The 13652-nt window shown below is 39.0% G+C and overlaps 1 protein-coding gene across 5 annotated transcripts in view; it reads right to left on the reverse strand.

Moving 5' to 3' along the window:
- The window catches only part of ATP10D (ATPase phospholipid transporting 10D (putative)), a 108103-nt gene that overhangs the window by 16099 nt on the left and 78352 nt on the right, over positions 1-13652 (reverse strand). For all 5 annotated transcript variants that reach the window (XM_073342121.1, XM_073342120.1, XM_073342118.1 and 2 more), the window contains 5 exons: positions 9454-9674; positions 6611-6799; positions 2864-3482; positions 1525-1631; positions 740-866 (listed from right to left, as the gene is read on the reverse strand). In XM_073342121.1, coding sequence (XP_073198222.1) covers positions 740-866; positions 1525-1631; positions 2864-3482; positions 6611-6799; positions 9454-9674 — 1263 coding nt within the window. The remainder of the gene's footprint in view (positions 1-739; positions 867-1524; positions 1632-2863; positions 3483-6610; positions 6800-9453; positions 9675-13652) is intronic.

The raw sequence follows: 13652 nt of genomic DNA on the forward strand, positions 1-13652 counted from the left end.
CTCTCACACTTTCCTTAGAACCATGAAATCTATCATTTCATGATTCCTTTCACCCAAATTGCTCTCAACTTTCAGATTCAAATCCAATTCCTCCCTGTTAGTTAGAATCAAGTCTAAAATGTCTGCCCCCCGGTTACTTCTTCCACCTTCTGAAACAAAAAATTGTCCCCAACACATTCCAAGAACTTATTGGACATTTTGTATTTTGCCTTATTATTTTATTATTTTTCCTGCAGATGTCTGGGTAGCTGAAGTTCCCCATTAATACCAGGTCTTGAGTTTTGGTTATTTCTGTTGCTTGTTCCAGAAATAGCTCATTTCACCACTCCTCCTGATTTGGTGGTCTATAGTAGACCCTTACTGTGACATCACTCCGGTTTCTTTCCCCCTTTTATCTTCACCTAGAGGCTTTCAACTCTTCTGGAGCTCAGAACAAGTATATACATTCTTAATGTACAATGAAACATCTTCTCCCCTTTTTCCCTTTTTGTTCTTCCTGAACAAACTATACCCCCATACCAATATTCTAAGCCTGTGTAATTCCAATTAAGTCATAATCTAGTTTAGGTACTAATACTTTATGGAAATTTAATAACAAGCCATAAATCCTAAGTCTACAGAAAGCCACTTTAAAAACAAATTCAGTTTTGTATAGTGCCTTGCAAAATGAATCCATTTATTCAAGCAGATTTTAAGTGAAATAAAGGATTTCCAGCAAGTGATAGTGTTTTCTACCTACCAAGAAGTGTTAACTTGTTCTCAAGCTTCATGGCAGATTCAAGCAGAAGCTCTTCCTTATTGTCAATACTGGTTTCTGCTAAAAAATGACTATTTAACCATTCAGCATATTCTGCATCACTCATCACCTGTGGAGGAAGAGGGGGAAAAAACACAGAGATAAAAGCCTCAGCTCTACTCAGTACTTGAGCTACACAACCTCTGAGGTTTTGCTTTGCAGAGAAGTTTGGGACATTTCTTCCCCTTTCATTACTGCTGAGCTATACTTTGAATTTCTGGGCAGCTCAAAATCCAAAATGAAACTCAGCTGAAATGTCAAAATGATATTTTGCATTCAAACCACACAGCACTGTCAACTGTACATGGTCTGAAAGTGAAGCCACAAAACTGGCCCAAGTTCACTGGGGTTTGTAACAAACCCCCACACTGAGCAAGCCTCTCATATTTTGTGAGCATTTCCCTAACCCTACTCACCTCCCACATGTCTTACTCAGAAAACCGGGTTAACTATTGGTTAATCACAATTTTATGGATAAAGTTGTAGACATTAAGCCATTTGACATCCTCCACTGCCACCAGCTATGACTGTTAAAAGTGAAGTTATGCAGTAGCACAGGTCAATTTACTAATCTCTCTTCAAATCACACTAAATTAAAAATAAAAGTCTAGTGCCGATATGCAATCATTTGTTTAGAAGTAGTGATGTATGTCTCACACCTATAGCACTCCACATTCCAGAGAAAGTATGTCATTTCATGAACTACCATAAATCTCTTCACAAGTTACCTTTTTAGCTATACACAATGTGCGCAGTCCTCTTCTGGCATAATCATTTAAGTGTTTCTGAGTTCTTTCCTTAATTTTCTTTTGTTCCATTTCTGATTTGTCATCATCTGAAATTTAAAAAAAAAAAAGGGGGGGGTAGAGGGAAGAGTAAAATATGCATTGTTGGCGTTTACTTACTGACAGACTTTCAAAAGAGCAGGTTTAAAAATAAAAGTAAAACAAATATTATTTTAACTTTTAAACAGATCTTTATATTTGCAAATCATATTCAGGTCACACGTTTGGTGACCATACCAGAATGTCTTGCTCGGTCCATGGGTTAGCTGGGAGAGGATTAAAAGAACACTCTTTGGGTCATATTAGACCAAAAATCAAAGGCTGGGATTTGCAAAAGTACTCTGTATTGGGCTAACTGTTCTCCCACTTAAATCAATGGTAAAACTCCCTTTGATTTCAATGGGAGAAGAGTCAGGGCAACACTGAGCACTTTTAGAAAATGCCCACCCTGAGTTTTCCCAAATCTAAAAAATATCAAACATTTTTCCTTGATTAAAAATAAAAATAATGATAACAAGAATAATAAACTGAGATATTTACCACTGATCCATATAGTTAAGAAGACCTGGTTTCTTGCCCTCAATGACCTTCAATAAAAAGCAGCTGGTGTTTTCCATTCCATGTAAATCAATCATTACAGTGCAACAGCAAACAAGGAATTGTACTACAGAAGTCAGTGTTTCCTGTTGCAGAGTTCAAAAGTGTTTGCCACATAAACAAACAGGCACAAGTAAAAGGTGCCACAGAACTCTACAGACACAGGCTAGAGATCATACATCGGGTGACAACATCTAATATTAGAAGTTCTTAGAACTCAGAACGGTTGACATAAAGAAAGACTGGACACTGTCTAACCCCAATATAGTGTATTTCATACTTTCATTAATAAGATGTGTTACTATCATAATGGGGGGGGTCTGAATTCAGCACTATACTTGAGCAGGTGCTTTGCTTTAAGCACAGGAATAGTCCCATTCTCTTCAATGGGTATACATATGTGCTTAAAGTTCAGCAGCGTCTATGTATTTTGCTGAATTGAGGTCTTGAACCCCAATTTTCTTCACTTTCTTGGGTGTCTGTAGAACACCTGTCACAGTGGTACCTCAGGAATGAACAACTAAATATTTCTGTGGGAGCATAGGAACCAGAGAACTGTTGACTAAGGTAGGTCTGTGTAGTTATTTACCTTCTTTTACGTGTCACTCCAAAAAAATGTTAATCAATTAATTATTCTTGAGAGATACAAAGGTGAAACCAAGAGCTGACAAAGTTCTGTATGTACCTGCAGGTCCAGTCCACAACAAATCCATAATGACCGAGTCTGCACCTTTCGTGTACACCACCACTTTGTTGGAGAGCGGATGTCTAACTACTACTGACATTCTTTTTCGTACTGAGTCAAAAGGCAATATGTGCAAAAGCTGAAATGTCAAAGATCCCAAAGCAGCCAGGTCCACAGTAACTTGATCAGGAGTCCTAGACTGTAAAGTGCATTTGTAAGCCTTGGCAGCATGAACTAGTGCAGCTTCATCAGGGCTCTCAGCCTCATAACACAGCTTAGATATAGATCGTTCAAGAGATGATCCAGCATCACAGTGCTCACTGCCTGCAGCTACGTCCACTCTATCTAGTGGTCCAAGTGGAGGTACTTTGGTGCATTGTAGGCTATCAGTAGCCTGAGGTTCATTAGCCATTTGGGCCACCCCTTCTATAGCAGGAGAAGCCAGCTTCACTCTGAAAATAGATAGTTTGCTCACAAAAGTACTAGGGCTCTCAGATGATGACTCCTTTGCACTTGGAACTGGTGATGAACTCAGCCTTCGGACTGACAACCTCTGGAACATCTGTTTGATTTCCTCAAGGGATTTAATAGGCATTCTACCTAGCGAAGATAGTCTCATCTGCAACAGAATTAAAAAATCAGCAAAAACATTTATAAGTGTGCTGAAACAATTTCAATTAGTAATAGAGGTATTTTATTTCAGCAAGGATATTATTCTTAATATAATCGCTTATTTCAACTTCAATGTCGACTTTTTGGACTTAAATTATATTTTATATATATTATTGTATCATTCTATTAAATAAATTCAGCCAAACCCATAGGTAATTAGATTCCAAACACATCAACTGTAAACGCACTTCAGATTTGTAAAATTACACTCATTCCATGTCTAGTTAATGACTGTGGCCCATTTCTAGAATTTGGGCCAATAATGAAACAAATAGCATGACTTACTTTCTAACTTTTTTTAATTTCACAGAAAATGGACTTAAAGTTTTATTCTGCTTATTCTGAATCAGTCAGATGAGTGCAAGGATTAAACCTGCCCCACAAAAAAAGTGACAATCACCTAAAAATAGCTTTTAGAAATAAAATCCTTTAGAAGCGCTTTTCTTATTATTTGGACTTACATAGAAAATATTAATACAAAATGCTCGGTTTAGTCTATTGGACACTGATAAGAACAGTACTACAGTTAATAGCTTACAATCTACTGCAAACAGCTAATGTCTTGTGGTTATAAAGCACCCTGAAGAATTAAAAACTCTAAAAGAACTATGGAATGTATTTTACTATTTAAAATTTTTATAGTGTATTTTCCATGTGTGAATTAGGTTAGGGTGATTGGAAAGGAGTTTTTTGTATTATTGCTTAGGGAAAATAAGCTATTTTTTTCCCATCAACAATTTTTTGAATGCAGCAGCAAAGCCAAATTCACAGATATGACACTCTAAAGATCTGCACCCTATTGTAAGTTTGAAACCCTGCCATTTAGCAGGAGGCACAAGTTTTCAATTAAGTGTCATTTACTTATAGTCATCACATGCTTTTTGAGGGAAGTTCAACCCTAGCCTTTTCTAAAATAAGGTTACTCAGAGGATAAATTCAATTTAATTTTTTTAAAAAAAACCAACGAGTTCCAGTTACAAACATAAAGTGATACTTTATTACTGCAAAGAGGAAGATCACTACCCACAAAATAGCTGTTGTGCTTTAGCAATGTGTTCCAGCCGCTAGGTATGTTTTAGTTATTACTATTATTACAGTACAAAACGGAACAGCAGGCTCTCCCTAGCTTTGTAGTAATGCCAGGAGGCAGTTACGGTTTGCTATACACCACATTTTTCATACTGGATGGGGTATTAAAACCAGACATCTTATTGGTGAATAGAACACAGTAAAAATGGCAAATCCAACTTAATTTTAGAGTCCCTCTCGTAAAAAAGTAAGTATAAAGTAGGGCTGTCAAGCAATTAAACAAATTAATCACACGATTAAACAATAATGGAATACCATTTAAATATTTTTGGATGTTTTCTACATTTTCAAATATATTGATTTCAATTACAGCACAGAACACAAAGTGTACAGTGCCCACTTTATATGTATTTTTATTACAAATATTTGTGCCGTAAAAAATAAAATAAATAGTATTTTTCCATTCATCCCGTACAAGTACTGTAGTGCAATCTCTTTATCATGAAAGTGCAACTTACAAATGTAGATTTTCTTTGTTACGTAACTGCATTCCAAAACAAAACAATTAAAACTTTAGAGCCTACAAGTCCATTCAGTCCTACTTCTTGGTCAGTCAGTCACTCAGACACACAAGTTTGTTTACATTTGCAGGAGATAATGTTGCCTGCTTCTTGTTTACAATGTCACCTGAAAGTGAGAACAGACATTCACATGGCACTGTTGTAGCCGGTGTCGCAAGATATTTACGTGCCAGATGCACTAAAGATTCCTATGTCCCTTCAAGCTTCAACCCGCATTCCAGAGGATGTATCCATGCTGATGACGGGTTCTGCTCGGCAACGATCCAAAGCAGTGCAGACAGACACATGTTCACTTCCATCATCTGAGTCAGATGCCACCAGCAGAAAGCTGATTTTCTTTTTTAGTAGTTTGGATTCTGTAGTTTCCGCATCAGTGTTGTTCTTTTAAGACTTCTGACAGCATGTTCCACACCTTGTCCCTTTCAGATTTTGGAAGGCACTTCAGATTCTTAAACCTTGGGTTGAGTGCTATAGCTATCTTTAGAAGTCTCACCTTGGTACCTTCTTTGCGTTTTGTCAAATCTGTACAGAAAGTGTTCTTAAAATGAACAACATGAGCATCATCAGCATAAAAGCATGTCCTCTGGAATGGTGGCTGACGCATGAAGGGGCATATGAATGTTTAGCATATCTGGCACGTAAATACCTTGCAATGCCAGCTACAAAAGTGCCATGTGAATGCTTTTTCTCACTTTCTGGCGACATTGTAAATAAGAAGAGGGCAACATTATCTCCCGTAAATGTAAACAAACTTGTTTGTCTTAGCGACTGGCTGAACAAGAAGTAGGGCTGAGTGGACTTGTAGGCTCTAAAGTTTTACATTGTTTTGTTTTTGAGTGCAGTTATGTAACCAAAAAAAATTCTACATTTGTAAATTGCACTTTCATGATAAAGAGATTGCACTACAGTACTTGTATGAGGTGAACTGAAAAATACTATTTCTTTTGTTTATCATTTTTACAGTGCAAATATTTGTAATAAAAATAATAATATAAAATGAGCACTGTGCACTTTGTACTGTGTGTTGTAATTTAAATCAATATATTTGAAAATGTAGAAAAACATCCAAAAATATTTAATACATTTCAATTGGTATTCTATTATTTAACAGTCCGATTAAAACTGTGATTTATTGCAATTAATTTTTTAATTGCGATTAATTTTTTTGAGTTAATTAATTGACACCCGTAGTATAAAGTATTCAAGGCAAGCCGCACTTCACTGGAAACTTTTGCTAGCTGTATATTATGCATTAACTTACTGGACTGTTCAGTTTCAACTGTACAATCATTCTTTTCCTTCAAGCAAACACAGCAAACCAATGGAGGGGGAAATGACCACTTTTAAATGGCAGTGCCTTTTTTTCTCCCCATGCAAACAAGACTATAGGGAACACATGAAAAGCTGTAATATGCTGCAGCAGCCAGAAGCGTGACTACTTGAGTTGCCGATTTTTCTTCCTTACCTTTTGACGTGGTTGGTTAGGAGCTGAAACTACCACAGTATTACAAATTGCCAGAGCAAGAAAGAAGTCAGTGATGTATACTGTCTCCAAGGATGGCTCTCTGTCAGTTTCTTCTGATTGCACATATGAATGACAGGTAATTTGACTAAATTTCTCCATGAGCTTTGCGTCTGGAACAACATCAGTTTCCTGTTGATTAAATAAAATAGATATCCTTTTACCATATAGTTCCAAAAGGCCTGATGTGGTTCCTGGCACAAGACAGTTTCAGTGTTGCAAGACTTTACAATGAATAGAGTACTCTTAGAAGTGCATATAAATAGAATAATCACTCCCCAAACTCCTCCTGCAGCTGCTGCAAGGAAGTTAATCTAAAACTGAAAAAGTAAAACCTACTACAGTTTATAACATGGAGGGATTAGAGAAGTTTGGGCAATGTCCTCCTGCTAACAAAGGCTCCGTCCTGCTAGATGCGGAGCACTTCTGGGAGAGAGGAGAGCACCCTGATATATGCAGCATATCACAGGTGTCGTCAACACTTTGTAGGAGCACGTCCTTAAACACTGGTAGTTTTCAGTGCATGATAATTCATAGCACCATAGGAACTGACATACTGGATCAGACACAGTCCATCTAGACCAGTATCCTGTCTCCAACAATGGCTGGCACCAGATGCTTTGAGGAAGATTTAAGAACCTATTCAATAGGCAGACTATAATGTGCCCCCCCGGAAGTCTTATCCTAATCCCTAGTGTATTCTAATATTTTGTTGTCTTTTTTTTTTTTTAACCACAGCAGCACATTGAGTAGAGATCTTCATGAAGCTGGCCACTGATACCCAGGTCTTTTTCCTGCATAAGCATTGTTAATTTTGAACCCTAAACACAGATTTCCACTTCCCCACCATCCTAATTTCATGAGGGTAAACCTTTAAATTGTTCCCCCATCCCTTTGCATACCAGAATTCTTTTGCTACCAGCCCTCCTCCTGCATCTGCAGAGAAAAGGGGTAGGATATGCCGCATTCGGAACTTGGATATTTCTCACAGGGGATGATCTTCACCCCAATTCAGAGGGGCCAGCGCCAGGCAAAGTGCCACTTATGTACTCCAGGATGTAAGTGGGACTTGAATGTGCCTTGACCTTGTGCTAACCTTCTGCATAGAGTGAATTTCATATCTACATAGACAGAATGCAGTCTTCACAAGCATTAGCTCATGAGTAAGGATATGATTGAGTCACAGAGGTCACGGATTCCGGAACTTTACTGGACCTCCATGACTTCTTCAGCTTCAGCTGTCAGTGGGGGCCGTGCGTCCCTGCCCTGTGGCTTCCAGCAGGGGAGGCAGCCGGGACTGCGTGCCCCTGCCCCGCAGCTTCCCAGGGCCATCACCACCCCTCCCCCTGTGGCTGGAGCTGGGACTGTGTACTCCTGCCCTGCAGCCAGCACCGGAGCCGGGTCTGTGAGCCCGCCCTGTGGCTGTGGGGCTCAGCCTGTTCGGACCCCCCACCCCCCGATCCCCATGACTCCAGTTGTCATTTCTCCCCGTACCTAGCTCTGCCCCCCAGTTATTTTTAGTAAAGTCACAGACAAGTCATGGGCTCACTGGAGATGTTGTTTGTTGCCCGTGACCTGTCGTGACTTTTATTAAAAATAACAGCGACAAAATCTTAGCCTTACTCATGAGCACTTCAGCAGAAATTAAATAAAACTGAGCCACCACCTATTTAATGTTACTTTAAGTCTCATTTATAAAGGACATACATGGTGCAGGCAGCATTTTTGCCCCCAAAACTTGGTGCATTAGGCTGGAATACTGCTTACCCACACCTATAAGGTTTAAAAACCCTCTCAAAGCAACACGGCAAATGCTGATTACATTTGATTTATTCATTTCAGCTGGTGCGCTCGTGGAATTATGCCAGCAAGATTCAATGCAGACGCGCTGGTGATCTGAATTATTTAGTAGCACTTGCATTATCTAATACAAACATTAAAAACACTTTTAAGTGTTTTTATGCACTGCCAGGCATAACACACTGTGCGTATCAAATATATGTCATCAAACAAACAATTGCTTCATAGGCAAGCCCTTTGATCTAGCTATCTTAGGTATTTATCTGGCACCCATCACTGTAGCATCTGAGCAACTCACAATTTATCCAAGGGGTTTTCAAACTTTTTGTATAGGTGACCCCTTTTCACACAGCAAACCTTTGAGTGTGACCCCCACTTACAAATTAAAAACGGGGATGGGAGTAATTTAATTTAATGGGAGTTCAGGTCTGTCAGCCCCATGGAACTGACAGCTTGCGACCCCCATGTAACCACCTTGTGATGCCGTGAAGGGTCACAACCCCCAGTTTGAGAACCCCCATTTATCCTCACACCACCCCAGTGAGGTACAGAAGTGCTATTAGCCCCATTTTACAGGTAGGGAACCGAGGCACAGAGAAGCTACGCAACTTGTCCAAAGTCATACTGGTAGTCTGTGGAAGAACAGAAAATTGAATCTGTTACCCTAACCATTAGACTATCCTTCTCCTCTAGCTTTATGTGAACAGTCTAGAAAGGGATAACCATGAATGAACACCTCATGCTCCCAGTTCAATTCTGGCCTCGCTTTAAAAGCTGCAAATCCACATTTTATTTTTGCCATCATTTAAAAACATATCAATTACAAAATTACAGCTGTGGGGAGGCACTTTTTCAGTTCTTTTTGAAGGAAAACAAAGGATTTCAGATAAGACAAAATGATCTATTCAATTTTAAAGAAAAAGAATCAAATGTCTTCATGAGTTACTTCAGATATTTAAGATCAAAAGACATCAAGTTATACTTACAATGGGGCTGCTGAAAGCTACATGTCTTGAGTGTGGAATGTTACTGACTCCATCTTTCTCTCCTAAGGCAGAACAGCTACCAGCCAGCTGATTCAAAGGCCGACTCACTGTCCTGCAGCTGTGCACCTTCTGCTTTGGCATGCGGCTCAACGAACCACACAGAGCATCTGTTAAATCTTCATCGTCTGAATCAGCCTCTTGATAGGATTCCAGCCTCTTGGCTAATGAGAGGGGGAAATCACATTTCAGCCACCAAGAAGAATCCCTCATTTGTCCAATATTACAAGCTCAAATCATCAGGTGGAAGCCTGACATATGAACTTTAAAACACGGAATTGTGTACATGTGTGTAAAAATGGATTACATATAATTTAATCAAAAGCAAAACAAAACAGCCAACACACTGATCACATGGACACTGGTTTGGCAGCACAAGTATCACTTTTAATAAGGGCTCTGTGAATCCTGCCTGAAGTTCATCTGTTTGAGAAAAGAACTTTTTTGATTTATCAATTTTTACAACTGAAAAGCTGGTCTCATCAGTACAATAACTGGTCAGTAAAACCTGAATCATGCGTGTCATGTGTCATGTGGGGGAGGTCTTGTTCCCACCCTCAGGTATAAATAAAATCCTCTCCTTCCCCCAGTTTAGGAGACCATAGTCCCTATTTGCCAAATTTGGCATTTTGATGATTCCAAACTCCTCCCAGGGGGCATCACTGATCATGGAGACAACCTGGAAAGGAGGGTTCAGGCTATTATCTCCTTTGCCTCAATACGAATAGAGAAAAAAATATTTTTTTAAAATAAGAGCTCACATATCACAGAGCGGCTCTAAGTTAAAAATTCAAACTGTGGACAACAATAGCCTCTATTAGGGAAACAGCCAAACCAGGGAAGGAGACAGCCTAGGTGACGGATGATGGCAAAATACTGGAGGAAAGGATTCAGGCTGCAGGAACCTAGGGAACCGGGGAAGCGGTAAAGATAAAGGTATGAGGAAGGAACTGAGTAATATTCAAAATGGCTGCCCTCATGTTGTATGTATTCCAGAAATTAATCTGAATCATGTGAAGGTGGTCTGCAGACTACAGGCGGTCAGACTAGATGATAATGATGGTCCCTTCTGATCTTAAAGTCTATGAGATTACGAGACACACAACTCGTTCACTTGAAAGCTGAGACAGTTTTTTCAAGAAGATTGTCTGTGTTACATGCCCTTCCACTGACACTCTTCCTTACGCAACTACAGTGCAAGGAAATCTCTAGTAAAAGACATGTCTACTAGTCATAGTTTTCATCCACCAAAAATGTTTGTTTTCATAATCTGATATTTTCTGCAACAGGAACAAATAACAGTTTTGTGAAGATGTCACATGGTTTATAAAATAAAATGTGGTAACTGAAGGGAAGTATGGCTGAAATCAGTGACCTTACAAATGCGCTACTCCAATAGGGTCTTGTATTAGGGCCTCATTACCTCCAGTGCAAAGTTCTGGTACCCGTTATCATGACTGCTCCAACTATGAAATACAGAAGACTTCAGGTGAAGTCCCTCACCTCCTGCACCACATATAACAGCATCAAAGCACGTGCCAGTGATATTGATCCAGAGAGCAGTAGTACTGACACAGAGGACACTGAGACTACTTAGCACATTACAAGATTATTATGGTAAGAGCATTATAAGGCAACACAGCCACTGCGATCAACACAATTATGTGCTTCTTGACTCTTGCATCCTGTGCAATGAGAGTTTATGTATATTAATAAGCACAAATGTATACACATAGATTAAGTGGCATATACCCAACGATTCCACTGGGTTTCTGCAATGCAACTCCTATTGTCTAAAACAGGAGATATGTGAATAAAAATCCTGTGCAATGTTCTAAAAAGCTGCATCTACAAAATTAACCAATTTGTGGGTCCCCTCCAAATCCTTTAAACAAATAAATAAATAATGAAAACAAACTGTCCCTAGGATTCTTCATGCTGTATTTACACTGTTTTTGTATTCAAATGTCACCATCGATAAATACATGACCCACCCCCAGCCACCAGGGCACAACATGAAACAACTGGAACTATAGCGAACATTATGGCATTTTATTAAGGTGATACTAACAGACCAGCCCACACACAGAAAATGACTAGTGGATGTACAGCAACTAGCACTAGAGGGCTCTGATCCTTGACAGGCAGCCTCTAGGTGCTATTGCCGTACAAATGACTTCTGATATGTACTATATAGTCATCAGTTTATTTCTTCTTAAAACTTTTTTATTATTTCATTAGCTTTTCAGTGTACTTTCTCTATTTACATTTTTTTATTGTTTTAATGAGGGTTCAAAAATTGGAAGCTGATGGAAGTTTTCTTCATATTTTTAATATCTGTTACTGCCCCCACTTTCTTCTAAATTTGTGCATATGTGAAATGTAAGGGAATCACCAGTATTATTGTATCTACTCCATACACTACTCAAAAATTTATGCAGAAATTATTTTTTAAAACTGGTTTCTAATCAAGTGTGTTTCCATAACATTGATAAACTGATCAATCTCTTTCAATGTGACCACTAGGTGGTGTATCTAGTTTGCATAACGAACTGTTACATCAATGACAGGTTTCAGAGTAACAGCCATGTTAGTCTCTATTCGCAAAGAGAAAAGGAGTACTTGTGGCACCTTAGAGACTAACCAATTTATTTGAGCATAAGCTTTCGTGAGCTACAGCTCACTTCATTGGATGCATTCAGTGGAAAATACAGTGGGGAGATTTATATACACAGAGAACATGAAACAATGGGTGTTACCATACACACCGTAACCAGAGTGATCACAGGTGAGCTATTACCAGCAGGAGCGCGGGGGGAGGGAGTGAGCCTTTTGTAGTAATAATCAAGGTGGGCCATTTCCAGCAGTTGACAAGAACGTCTGAGGAACAGTGGGGGGGGGGGGATAAACATGGGGAAATAGTTTTACAGACCTAAAAGTGGCAATACTTCAACAAAAAACCTTCAAAAACAGACTCCAACGAGAGACTGCTGAATTGGAATTCATTTGCAAACTGGATACAATTAACTTAGGCTTGAATAGAGACTGGGAGTGGATGGGTCATAACACAAAGTAAAACTATTTCCCCATGTTTATCCCCTCCCCCCCACTGTTCCTCAGACGTTCTTGTCAACTGCTGGAAATGGCCCACCTTGATTATCACTACAAAAGGCTCACTCCCTCCCCCCCCCCCCCCCGCAGCTCTCTTGCTGGTAATAGCTCACCTAAGTGATCACCCTGGTTACAGTGTGTATGGTAACACCCATTGTTTCATGTTCTCTGTGTATATAAATCTCCCCACTGTATTTTCCACTGAATGCATCCGATGAAGTGAGCTGTAGCTCACGAAAGCTTATGCTCAAATAAATTTGTTAGTCTAAGGTGCCACAAGTACTCCTTTTCTTGTTACATCAATCACAGCAATAGTAAACACTATATTGTGAATACCACTAGTTTTACTAAGGATGTATTATCATGATCTCACTTTGGTTCAATCCTCTTTGATCAAGTAAGGAACATTGGCCTTGCCTACTGATTAAATGGCAGATTTCTGCGGTGAGCAGTATTATCTAATAGTACCTGCACAAAGTGATTGAAATATATTATATTTCTGTATTTTTGATCCAACTTAGCCAGACAGCTAAATTAACCAATGATCAAATGAAGTGGAAAAGTCTGTGATGTTGTATATAACTTCCTCCTATGTCTAGAGTTGCATCCTATAGTTTGTTTATGCATTTTTAAAAATACAAAGCCACTAATAAAAAAACTTGACTCCCAGTGGGCAATTAATAGGCTACTGAGAGCTAGATACAGAATGTCACTCATATATAGGACACAGAGCGTTCATAACTCAGTACATGGGTTTCTAAATTTAAGTTAATAATACTTCCACCTATTTGTGATACGCCAGTTTACAGGCATTCTAAACAAAGCATGCTAGAATAGAAGTGCAGGTCTTTGCTAGTTGAATGTCAGTTCATCAAATTACTACATATCTGCTATGCGTGCAGATGAATTTGTTTGTGCACTAACATTAGTGAAGTCACTAAGGCCTTGACACAGCAAAACATATAAGTATGTGGCTAAATTTAAGCATACAATTTCAGTGGGATTGTATCCAGCATGTGGGATTCACTTGT

This window comes from Lepidochelys kempii, chromosome 4, assembly GCF_965140265.1.
Source record: "Lepidochelys kempii isolate rLepKem1 chromosome 4, rLepKem1.hap2, whole genome shotgun sequence".
Classification (NCBI taxonomy): Eukaryota; Metazoa; Chordata; order Testudines; family Cheloniidae; genus Lepidochelys; species Lepidochelys kempii.